At 34.9% G+C, this 13,504-nt stretch overlaps 1 protein-coding gene across 1 annotated transcript in view; it reads right to left on the minus strand.

Annotated features, from left to right (window-relative positions):
* Nucleotides 1-13,504, minus strand: part of FXR1 (FMR1 autosomal homolog 1) — a 60,949-nt gene that overhangs the window by 13,077 nt on the left and 34,368 nt on the right. The window contains 5 exon segments of the mRNA XM_045502869.1: nt 1,259-1,345; nt 6,291-6,400; nt 10,080-10,158; nt 11,452-11,622; nt 13,330-13,446. Coding sequence (XP_045358825.1) covers nt 1,259-1,345; nt 6,291-6,400; nt 10,080-10,158; nt 11,452-11,622; nt 13,330-13,446 — 564 coding nt within the window.

Genomic DNA, 13,504 nt, shown 5'->3' on the forward strand with positions numbered 1-13,504 from the left:
ATACACTTCACAAGGTCATTTGCTGACTCAATTCATTAAACATTTATTAAATACCTTACTGAGCACCAATTATGCTAAGTGTTACAGGCATACAATATTAAAAAAGACAAGGACTCTCCATGTTCAAGGGTATGTTAAACGGACAAGCATTAAACTATTTGTTGGTGGTTACAAGGTAGAATAAATGTTTCTTATGCTAGGGCAGTATTCTCACTGGGAGTTTTAGTTCCTGTATGTAATAATGTATGTATGCATAAACTGTTAAATAGCCAATAATTACACAACATTACCAGACTCACCCCTCAAGAAATTAAAACTCTGCTAAGTGGGATATAGGTGCCATGTATAAGAGGGACTATTAACCTACTTTTCCATCAAAACAGTGACACCCAAGTTGTGGCCTAGAGGTACCAGGAGACTTGGTCATTCAGAAACTAAGGTCATTACAAGATGTGAGGGTAAGGTTAACTTGACAAAGCTCTGGACTAAAAGGTAGTAGAGTACTAGAAGATAAAGCATGAACATAAACTGCCAGACTGAACTAAGATTTCTAGAGATGAGTTTCAAAAGAATGGTATCAGATGTGCTTTCAAAATATTAACATAGCAGCAATGATATGAGTGACTAAAAGAAAAACCCACTACTAGAGACAGAGCTGTTGAAGGTTTTACAAGAGAAACTTAGTAATAAAAGTAAAAAAATAACAATTGTAACTTTTAGTAACTTATGGGGCATTTTCCCAAAACCATTGCTCTTTATTTGTCAACTCAAATAGATTATATTAGAAACAATGGTTAAGATCAAATGAGGTCTACAGGGTAGTGCATCTGATTCAGAGAACACCAAAGTTACCAAGAAAGCACACTTTCACTCCCAGTTCTCTGCCCTATTTGCACCTAAAACATCAAGGTAAAATAAAATGGTTTCAGTGTAGCACAGGTAGATACATAAAGTGATGACAGTCACATTATAGGAACACAAGCATAATCATTTCCTAAAGAGTAAGGAAAGAAATACAACAGTTCAGAAAAAAGAGAAACAACGTGCATAAAGCCCATCATTTTATTATGGGACTTTAAATTTTTAAAATTTTTAAAGGACTTTTTACTTTTAAATTCTCATGTAGAAAAACAGGGTAAATCTGAAGCTTGATTAAATTATTTTAAAATAAAGAACTGAAATTTAACATGAATATAAAATTGATGTAACCTTTAACATGTGAAGCAACAATGACATGAATGTGGAACAGCATACAAACCTTTAGATAAGCAATATGGTACTCTAAAAGAACTTGCACATTTCCAATGCTTTCTTTAGTGCCAACAAATACAAACGGAACCATACCCTGTAAGAAAACACAATGTCTTCAGTATTTAATATTTTAACAAAGTTCTAGTATAAATGTGACATACCAATGTATAATTTGGAAAACTTTTCTAAAACAGCGATTTAAAATTTTAAATTTTAAATTTTTACTTTTAAAATACCAGTTTATATCAGATTTTCTAATTTCTAATTCAATCTTTCTCTGTATACAAACCACCTTTTAAAGACATTTTCCTTGAACTGGTATGAATTTACAGACTAGATATCTCACCTTGGTGGTGATGGCTTTAAAACGGTAAATTACATCACCTAGATTATCCCTGACAAGGGCACATAACAAAACCGTTAACGTCTGTGTATTGGAGGGAGTGCTTCCTGACCATTAACACAAGTGTCACCTAAGGAATACAAACATTTACACAATATAAAGGAATTACTAATATGAGCAAATATTTAGTCACCACTATGAAAGCAAATCACAGGATTAACTTTGCTGAATTTATGAAGTAGTACACTTCCAGCTTCTTAATGGCTAAGGAAAATAAGTAAAGCCTAAATACACTCACCCAATCAGTTTCAGTGCCTTGCCTTATTTTGATTCTACAAATTAGTTCCTAACAGCTATTTAAACAGATTGGCTAAGAGAGCCTGAAAAAAGGGAATATAACAAGCTTAGGAAGTACGGAAGTCTTGACCCTGTACTCTGGAATTCACAAGCAGATATAAGAGAGTGCAAAGTGAATTAATAAGGGGGGGGCGGGGGGAGGGGTGGAATCTAAAACATTTTAAGCACATACTATATTTCTGGGAGTATATTATTTATTCTACATCTGTATCTTAATATTCATTAAAAAGTAACTTTAATACTCCAATTAAAAAAAATAGTCCACTTTTACAGTTGAGAAAGCAATTTGCCCAAAGTCATACAATTAGCAAACCAGTCAGCCAATTTCATATCCGGTCACCTAACTCCAAATAACAACTACATGTTACTTGCCAGAATCTACACTAAGGAAAATGGACAAATAAAACAAAGTCCCTATTCTAAAGGCAATCACAATCTCAGAAAAGATACTAAACATTTCTGCAATAATCTTATTATGTAATATTAGTGATATCAATAAAAAACACAAGAATATTAAAGTAGAATATGGACTATGCCACCACCCCAGATATGGAAACTTTGGGAATTCCTAAGAATATTATTAAAGTAAATGTTAAAAACAAATAGAATTTACCAAGTAAGTAAAGAAGAGAAAGTCATTCCAGACAGATGATCTGGAAGGAATTAAGAGAAATACAATGCCTTGACCCTGAAGATGAGATGCTATCACCAGTTAGCTACCTCCAAAGGACAGGCAGAAACACAACCTTAAAGGCACATATACTACAAAATATTTTAATGACTACTATAAAGCCACAATAAAAAATCTGAAGAGTAAATGATTATTACTAAATATACAGATTTCTAAGAGTTTTTTCAGTGAAATTTCTTGATTTTTTAAAAATACAAGTAACTGATCACTTATATTTAACAGATGGCACTGAGACTACCAACTAGCACATGGGAAAAATAAAGCAGGATCCCTGTTCCTAATACATACACATACACACACACACACACACACACACACACACACACACACACACACACACAAATCCACTGGAGTGAAAAATTTACATACTTAAAAAAACCCCGCAAATGAAATACAAATGAATTTCTGAATTACCTACATGTAGGAAAGACCTTGCCAAGCATGGCAAAATCAAATGTCTTAAGTCATAAAACAAAAGTCTTAAAAAATCCCAACAGCATAAAAAATTTACAGGGGGGGGGCGTATCAAGGAGAAAGAAAGAATATTTACTACAAATATGAAAAGACAAAAGACTAGCTTCCTTAAAACACAAAAGCTCTAGGGATGCCTGGGTGTCTCAGCGGACTCTCGGGCTCCACGCTGAGCTTGGAGACCACATTTATAAAACAAACAAACAAACTGGTGGCAAGTATGTGGAAAATAGACATAATTCCTACACTGGTAGAAGGAATGTGTGGTGTGTGGGAAACTAAGAAGATCTAAAAATTTAAATATCTTTTACCCTTTGATCTAAGAAATCCACTTCCAGGAATTTACTCTCCAGTTGTAAAGGATGTTTGCTGCAGCACTGTTTTTAGTAGCAAAACAAAGACATAAAAAAAGCAACCAACAACCATCTAAAATCTATTAGACACAATGGAGAGAGGAGAGATATGGACAGAACATAGACACTCATTTTTTTTCACACTATACCCTTCTGTGCTAGTCTAACTTGTATATAAATATTATTTATTTTTCAGTGAAAAACTCAAATCCACCAACATGGGGCTTCAACTCAGGACCCTGAGATCAAGAGTCACATGCTGTACTGACTGAGCCAGCCAGGCACCCCTCAAACCCAATGTTAAAAATTGATATAAAATATTTATCAAGCACCTAACGCTATACAATTCATTGGGCTAGAGTAGAGAATATGAGAATTCAGATTTCATTTCTTGATTCAGAGTCCATAATGTGGCTTGGTGAGGTTAAGATAATAAACAGAAGATTGAGAGAAAAACCATTAAATACTCAATTATACAGATAATAATTGCTATGATAGAGATAGAAAAAGACCCTCTCAGGCTAAAGGTGGGTCACCAAGGACTTCAGAGTAAACAAGCTATAAACAGAGTTGGCCACGGGATTTAGCTTATGAAATGGTAGCCACAAATAAGTGAATGCCAACCTTCAGATTTGACTTAAAATGCGATGTTTTGAAAATTTTTAAATTTTACACATTATTATAGGTTTCTAGCTTCTCTTAATACCAAAGATATAGCAACACATAACACACACATTCCCACATGGCAACCAGATAAAAGCTAAGCAGCATCTGTTTCTTTTATAGAAATGGACCGTGTACTCCCCTATCCCTGGTCTTGTATAACCCAACCTGCTTCATCATTTAATAATCTGCTTGGTTTCTGTAAGCATAGAAGTTTCTTAACCCTGGCACAGAAATAGGGGTGACACTGGCCAAAACTACAAACAGTATATAGTACGGTGAAGTTCTTATTTATGAAGAAAGACCTAAAAGAGTCAGCCTGCAACAAGATTTTTCTTTTTTTTTTTTTTTTTTAAGTAGGCTCCACACCCAACATGCGGCTTGGACTCTTGACCCTGAGATTAAGAGTTGCTTGATGTATCAACTGAGCCAGTCAGGTGCCCCACAAGAAAATGTTAAATACTAGAAAGCAACTAGAGGTAAGTCAAGCTAAGAGAAGAACAGATAAGTAGATAAAACTAAGAAATTTACACTGGATTCCTATAATGGCCCTAACCAATACACATCTTGATAGTCAAACCAATTTTTAGGCAGTGGTTGTATGCCAAATGGATTATTTTATACATTAAATATAAAGGGGAAAAGTGCAAATTCCAATACTATGACACCTTGATTTTAATCCCCCTCTCAAAGGCAATGGGAGGTAGGGTTGCTTAAAAAGTAAAATTTACTTGAAATTTAAAGCAACTTTGGAAGCAGTGTAGGCATGAAACCAATTTGAGCCACCAACTACTCATTTCTCTAAGTCATGTGTTTTTCCTTTTTTTTTTTTTTTTTTTTTTGCCTCTACATTCTAATTAAAGGGAATAAAGGAAATGGCTCTTCAGTAGGCATCTTTACAACATCCAACACATGAGGACTCCTTTGACTACAGTTGTTTTTGTTTTTTTAAAGAGGTGGTTTTTCCCAACAGGCTAACAAACTCTTCAAGCAATAATCTATTCTGCAAAACTAAAGCTGCTTTCTAGGAGATAATTTGGAAGAAAATGCTTGCCTTATATTCACAAGCATACAAAGTTTAAGACACTGGAGCCACCCAGTTAAGAGATCCTTAAAGGGATGGATGAGAAGTAAGGAAGTGCAGTATAGACAAAACATTAACATGTGAGAAGGGACTGAACAAGAAATTCCAGAAAGTTGTTGTCAGAATAGCGACACAGGGGCGCCTGGGTGGCTCAACTGATTGAGCATCTGACTTCAGCTCAGGTCATGACCTCAGGGTTCGTGGATTTGAGCCCCATGTCAGGCTCTTTGCTAACAGCTCAGAGCCTGAAGCCTGCTTCAGAGTCTGTTTCTCCCTCTCTCTCTCTCTCTCTCTGCCCCTCCCCCACTCATACTCTGTCTCTGTCTCAAAAAAAAAATTAAAAAATAAAAAAAAATTTTTTTGAAAAGAATAGCAACATAAAACCTTAAAGATTTCAATTAAGAAATAATCAGGGCTTTCAGATTCCAAAAAGGGTCAAGTACACAGTTATTTACTAAGAATTCCTTTAAAACAAACTTTTGTCAGAGTATCAAATTTTACAGCTCTATCCTCTTGTTAAGTACAAAAAATAACTGTTGAAATTATCAAATTGAAGTCTTTTTATCAAAAATGGGGTTTTTTACTGAAGTACTAAGAAACCAAATGAGATCCCAAAGCCCACGTTGAAAGATGACTTATTTTCTAAGTATGTAAAGCAATACAGTAAGGGACAAAAAAATTTTAAAAGAAAAAAACCCACTGTTATCAGAGTGGAAGTACTTCACTACATACAACTCACCAAAATGATTTCCAAAATATAAAATAACATCGTAAGTCAGCCAAGAACAGAACATGGTGAAAGAAAGAAGAAAGGAAAGAAGGGGGGGGGGAGGGAGGGAGAAAGAAAGAAAAGAAAGGAAAGAAAGGAAGGAAAGGAAAGGAAAGGAAAGGAAAGGAAAGGAAAGGAAAGGAAAGGAAAGGAAAGGAAAGGAAAGGAAAGGAAAGGAAAGGAAAGGAAAGGAAAGGAAAGGAAAGAAAGAAAGAAAGAAAGAAAGAAAGAAAGAAAGAAAGAAAGAAAGAAAGAAAGAAAAAGAAAAACAGGCAAAGCTCAAACCAAATTACATTTTGAATACTTACATCTTCTCTAGGTAGTTTATTTTCATTGTCTCCTTCAATTCTCACCCGAACCACACCAGATTTGTCCACTATTTCCTGAATAACTTTGCCATTTTTTCCAATTACTTTTCCTTTAATAAGAGAAAAAAGATAGCAATAAGTTAAAAATCAGTACTGCTATCCTTCCAACACTATCTCCCAAATAATTTGACTTGCTATCAAATTTTTAAAAACCAAGCATAGTTCCATCTTCTTAATCTCAATATATTCATCCTGAAAACTACTAAGAAATTTTTATCCTTGGTCTGAAACTTCCCTTCTCTTTAGAATTCCTAAGGCTATAGTTAACTAGGATTGACAATACTGCTCACATGTTAAGATATTTTCAAAGACTAAACATGTTCTATGTCATTTTTCAATATTTTTAAAATATCAATGCAACCCATTCCAAAAGCTTAGATATACAAATAAAGGCAAAAGAAACACTTTTATTTTGGCATTAATCATAACAATTTGTTTATTATATATTATTTTTAAGTTAACAAATTCAATCTTGCTTTCATATTCAAGTTGCTACTCATCCAAAACACGCCTATAATTTGAACATACTTTTAAAATGAATATTCTCTTCAATGAAATGTCTGTAACATTTTTCACCAGGTTTTTAAGTATTTCACAGCTATACAAATACACATAGCATATACATGGTATGCTATCTTCCTAGATATGAAATACTGTATACAGACACAAATTCCAAATTATTTACCTTCTCCACACTTAACATGTAATGTGTCAAACAGCAGTTATTGAGTATCCAATAACGAAAACAGAAACTAAAAGGGGGGAAGGAAGATTCTCTTCCCCTTAGGAAATTGCTAGTTACAAATACAGCAAAGTCAAAATACCAAAGCAATACTGGACAGTGTTACCTGGTAACAGAAGTAAATATTCAGGTAACCTTTCCTGTATGAAACAGATGTGTACACTCCTTATAAAAGTTACTAAGTCCAAATTCCCCCAGCTTGTTTTTTTTTTTTTTTTTTTTAAACTAAATTAAGCAATCTATTTCTACAATAAATTCATTTTGGTTGAAAAGAGTTAAAATAGAAAATTTTCCTATTGCATGTTTGAGAACAGTTTCCATTAAAGAATAAATGGGAACAACAGCAACAGTAAGTGGGTCAATACAGCAAAGACACCATTACACTATTACACTATTCTCAACCCTCCTTCCCCATTAATAACCCTACATTTAAAAGCAGCAGCAACTGAACAGGTAAAAAAGAAAAAAATACAGTAGGACAAGGGATTCACATGATGTAGATCTTCTCTGAGCAGCCCTAGCAGCAGTATATAAAAGCAACCTTCATTGTTAACACAGTGAAGCTCAAGCAGCAACTCCATCCTTGACCCTGCTAAAAATAAGCAAATGTCTTTTCGAAAAAACAAAAATCAGATTGATATATCATAATCCCTCCCCCAGAATCATTCATTGCCCCTTCCTTCTATGAACTATACCACTGGTGAGTGTACATCCATCACCCTTCTGGGGTCTGTGGCAGGGACCTACCTGCAAGTTTTATTTAGTCCCACCAGAGACCGTCAATATTTTAACTGATCATTTCCATAGTTTAAATTCCAAAGCATATTGACAAACTGAAGCAGACCTGTAGTATAAATTGAGCACTGAGCATAAATGCTGAAGGGACAGAGTAAAGAAGTGATTAAGGAAGGCTTCCAGGAGGTGAAAGGTTTCAATTCACTTTAAATCAATGACCACATAGTATTTTTGACTTAGGAGGGGTGGGAATTCTAGGGTCTAGAATTCTTGGAACCTGAATGTATAAGGAAATTCTCTTGAACTTACCCACCAAGAAGTCCTCATTCCCTTCTACTCCTCAGTCCACTTTTTCTTTTTCACTTTGACTAAGAATTTACTATTTTTCAAAAGACTGCTTCACCCATAAAACATTTTGAAGCAAAACGTAGCATTATTATACACAACAACCAAGAAATCTTTACACTATCTGAGTATTTCACTAATGTAACAGTTCACTAATGTAACAGTTGCTGCTAATATATATTTTCTGAAGAGTCCCAAATAATCCAAATCACCAAAGCCAACCAAGACAGAGTAAAAAAAGAGACATGACACATACTCATATCACTGCACAGATAAATGAATAAACAAAAGAACCAGAGAACTACAAATATATCCAATTTCGTTATTTCTGAAATATCAGGAATTTTTACTCAAAATTAACACTACCACAAATTCTAGAAGACTAAGGCTATCTTCTACATACTTGTTGGGTTGGAAAAAACCCTGATTCCCATGCACACACTCATAGCCAGATCATTTTTACAAGTGAAGAAACCAAAGTTAAATTATGTTCTGTGAAGCAGCAACCACGATGTTAGTGCTGATGGATGTCAATAATTGTGATTTAAACAAAACAGGGAATCATTTTCAAAAGCAGCTTTTTGAAGGTGATTTCATTTAACAATAAACATCTGATTATATTTTGTGTATTGTTTATTAGAATTATACCAAACCCTTCAAGCTTAGACTCAATTTTAACATCTAAACTCATCTTTTCAGTTCAATCTACAGTGAATAAAAACAAATAAAATGGAATTAACTTAATCAGCAGTATGTCATACCTATCCAAATGCTTAGGCAGAGCTAGAAGCAAACAGATAGTTGAAAACAAAGAAAACTGCCCAAGTTATTGTGCTGTAGACTTTTGTCCCAGGGTATATTAACTTGTTACTGGTCAAAACAAACATCTTTTTAAATATTTTCTCCAGCTAATTTTTTTTTTTAACAGTATTTGAAAAATAGAACACCTATAGCAAGAAATCATTTCCTAAAGGCATAACAGGCCTAATTAAATATAAATGAAGCCCAAGGGGCTCTGTTTCAGTAACGTCAAGAAACCACAACAGTGGACAACAACTCAAGCCCCTCCTCTAAACATCTCTGCTTTCTGTGAATGCTTATTTTTGTATTAAACGTTTAGGATAATCACTATTTAATACAGGACAAAAATTTCCCCATTTGTCCTAAATAGCATTTAAAAAGGACAGTTAGCACAGATGTAGAGGATTTAATACCAAAGCTATTAAACAACTCATCCCAAACTATAAAGCTCCTTTACAGCTTCAAACTCAAAATTTGGGGGCGAGGGAGGAATCTCAAAGTTTTGTCACTATCTTAATAAGCCATGGGTACAATAATTTTCATTAATGGTGTCAGAAACTTAGTAGTGAAAACTCCCCTCCTATCACAATCACCATCCTTTTCTCCTGCCCATGACTTCTTACCTTATTCTATGCCTTTGCAACAACCAATTATTATTTATTCAGGGCCTACTGTGGAGAAGTTTATTACCCTATTGTTAGTCCACTCTTACTTTTTCTTCTGCACTAAACAAAAGATATATCACAAACACCTTCTCAAAAATTACGATGACAACTTTGATGGACATATGAATGATAAAAAGGCATTAAGTGAATAAGAAGATAAAGCTCAAGGGATGAAACGGCTTTTAAAAAACTTAATGACAAACTGTTGTAAAAATCATGGATCTTATCAGTGAGTCACTCTGTACAGAAGAAAACTCCTTTACTTTTTTAATAGGATAATGAGATACAAGACACACACAATGTTACTAAAAAATGAAAAGTACCCCTATCAAATGTTCCCGTAACTATAAAACATGGTTATCAGAAACATTAAATCTCCATTAAATCACTGTATATAATTACTAACATTTAACTTATTTAATAGTTAGTATAAGTACCTACCAACAAGATTCCTAGGAACCTGAATAAAATCCTCCACAAATTCCAAGAAACCTCTAGCCTTTTTTACAGCATCAGCACTCTGCAGAACGAGGGAAAAATAAACATAAAAAAGAATCCTCAAGAAAACCCCAACCCAAAATAAAAACAAAGAAATGAGAAGTTCTGAATTATTATGCTCTAGTACAAGATTCTGCTCAGCCCATCAATGTGACATTTTAAGAAATTCATGAAGTACTTAAGAAAAAAAAAGAATTATAAAAAACCTAGGAAAAAGTATACTATTAGAACATCTCTTAAAAAAAAAAATCTCTTCTAAGCCCTTTTAAACTCCTAATAAAACAGCAAGAGTTAAACTTACTTATGTTAGTCAAATTTTAACCTCATCCTAAATGTATTTGTTCTACACTCACATGTTCAATTTCTTCAGGTGAATGCTAAAAACAAATTGTTCATGGGGCAGCACCTGGGTGGCTCAGTGGGTTAAGCATCCAACTCCTGATTTCAGCTCAGGTCATCATCTCATACTTCGTGAGATCGAGCCCATTACTGGGCTCTGCACTGATAGCACGGAGACTGCCAGGGATTCTCTCAACCTCTCTCTCTGCTCCCCCACCCGTCTCACACTCATACACTCTCATAATAAATGAAGTTTAAAATAACCAAATTGTTCACACTGTCTACACTGTCTGTGCAGTTTTTTCATTCTCAACATAAGAAATTATTTAAAAAGCTATTTTTGTGCAGACATATTTTTTAAAAAGCACCTACTGATTATGATCATTAAAATTCCTGGGGCACCTGGGTGGCTCAGTCAGTTAAGCATCTGACTTGGGCTCAAGTCATGATCTTGCAGTTTGTGGGTTCAAGCACTCCATCGGGCTCTGTGCTGACAGCTCAGAGCCTGGAGCCTGCTTCTGATTCTGTCTCTCCCTCTCTCTCTCTGCCCCTCCCTCGTTTTGCACTCTCTCTCTCCCAAAAATAAACGCTAAAAAAATTAAAAAAAAAAAAAAAAAAGAAAAAGAAAAAGAAAAAGGCTCCTCTACTATATGCTATTTATAAATACCAGTGCCTGACATGTAGGAAGCCCTCAAAACAAAGTGCATTATTTATAATGCACATAAATCGGGAGTTAAAATCAGAAGCAGTTGGGTTAAGAAACTTCAGAAAACAGTACATATTAAATACTCAGTAAATCTCTCACTGCCCCATATAATACAATATCCTCTTTAACCCACCTCCACGCATGTAATGATTACTTGGGCTGACTGATTTTTAAGTATTTTATCACTGGGAAACTGAAATTCCAGAGAAAATACAATCAAACAATAGTTATGCTGTAAGTTACCCAAGGTGGGGTCAGACAATAGCTTACCTCTCCATAGATTCTGAATGTGCCAGTATCTTCATCTAGCTCAATAGCCGTAACTCCAGGAACCTTCCTAGCTTGCTGTATGTTACTACCATGTGTTCCTATTGCCAGGCCCATTAGATCTTCTCTCACAACAAATTCCTCATGAAAAGCTGCCGCAAGTTGTTTTGTGCACTAGTAAAAGAGGTATTTTAGAACTTATTACAAAAGATTAAAAATAAAGTTTTTTACACATCAGTTTGCAGCATTACTCATAACAGTCAAGAAGTAGAAGTAAACCAAATGTCAACTGAATGAACAGATAAACAAAATGATATATGCATACAAAATGATTCAGTCTTCAAATGGAAATTCTAGGAGTGCCTGGGTGGTTCAGTCGGTTAAGCGTCCCAACTTCGGCTAAGGTCATGATCTCACAATTTGTGAGTTCAAGCCCCACATCAGGCTCTGTGCTGACAGCTCAGAGCCTGGAGCCTGCTTCAGATTCTCTGTCTCCCTCTCTCTGCCCCTCCCCTGCTCATGCTCTCTCTCTCTCAGTCTCTCAAAGAAAAAAAAGAAAAAAAAAAAGAAGGAAATTCTAACACATGCTACAATGTGGACTGAGAACACTGTGCTAAATGACATGAGCCAGTTAACAAAAAAACTAATACTGTATTATTCCAGTTACATGGTTTCTAGAGTAGTTAAATTTATAGCAACAAAAAGTAGAATGGTGGTTGCCTGAGGTTGGGAGGAAGGGGATACGGAAGTTGTTTAACGGGTATAGTTTCAGTTCTGCAAAATGAAAAATTCTGGAAACTGGTTGATTAACAATGTGAACATACTTCACACTCCTGAACTGCACACTTAAAAATGGTTAAAATGAGGGGTGCCTGGGTGGCTCAGTCAGTTGGTTGAGCATCCAACTCTTGATTTCAGCTCAGGTGATGATCTCATGGTTTGTGGGTTCAAGCTCCTAGGGATTCTCTCTCTCCCTCTGTTGCTGCCCCTCCTCCACTCAGGCTCTCTCTCAAAATAAATAAACTAAAAAAAAATTAAAATGGCTAAGATGGTAAATTTTATGTTGGATCTTACCATAATTAAAAAAAAGAACTAAGAAAAAATATATAAAGGATACTCATTTGGCATCATGTATAGGGGGAAAAAGAGTTTGATCAGCCTATTTAGTCATGATCACAGAAAATAGTAATTCTAAAACAATGTTCTGGAATTACTGATACGAGTTCCCCAATTCAGAGGATTCATTTTTCACAACACAGTCACATATCCCTTATTTGGAACTTTTAAATTAATAAGGGTATGCACAAATTTGTCCTAAACAAACGTCAATTTCTAAAAGATTTGAATGTATGTTGGGTTCTCCTAACAGTGGGCCAGTGAAGAGTAGGAGAAAAGAGAGGAGTACCTTAGGATGGGATAGAAAAGCCAACAACACGCTCTTTTTAAAAACTACATGCTATGTGTCCTCCTCTCCTCTTACGTAAGAGTTATTAAACTGAACTACTTACTAATGGAAGTGTGTTATGACTGACAGCTGACAGGGCACTAAAAAACGGTAAGGACAGAATAAAGAAAAACTAGCAATACAGTTTTCTACTGGACATCCCTAATGTGTTTCTAAGTTCTTTTAGCACCTGTTATCTCAGTCGTAACAAAAAACTCAACAGGCATTTAGCAAACATAAGGCTATATTTGGGGAAAGTAACAAAAAACAATTGTTCTATAGACACAATGACTCCTGGTATTAGCCACAGAACAGGTCCCAAGTTGCCTTACCTAACAGTCAAGTAGTTTGAGCCAGGGAGCTCAATATACTTATGAATAATATACTTATGAAACTAAGTGGGACACACAAAAAATCTTTTAAGTAAACCCACTTACTTCTAAATGCTTAGTGGCCTCTTCGTTTCTGGACATAAGCATCAACTTCGTACGAATACTTCGCAAATGCATGTCACTTAAAATGTTTACTCTCTTCACAGTTGCTTCACTGGCAGACTATTAACAAACAAATTAATCACTCAAAAAATCTTATTTTTCAAGATAATACAAAGGG

The sequence above is a fragment of the Leopardus geoffroyi genome, chromosome C2 (assembly GCF_018350155.1).
Source record: "Leopardus geoffroyi isolate Oge1 chromosome C2, O.geoffroyi_Oge1_pat1.0, whole genome shotgun sequence".
NCBI lineage: Eukaryota > Metazoa > Chordata > Mammalia > Carnivora > Felidae > Leopardus > Leopardus geoffroyi.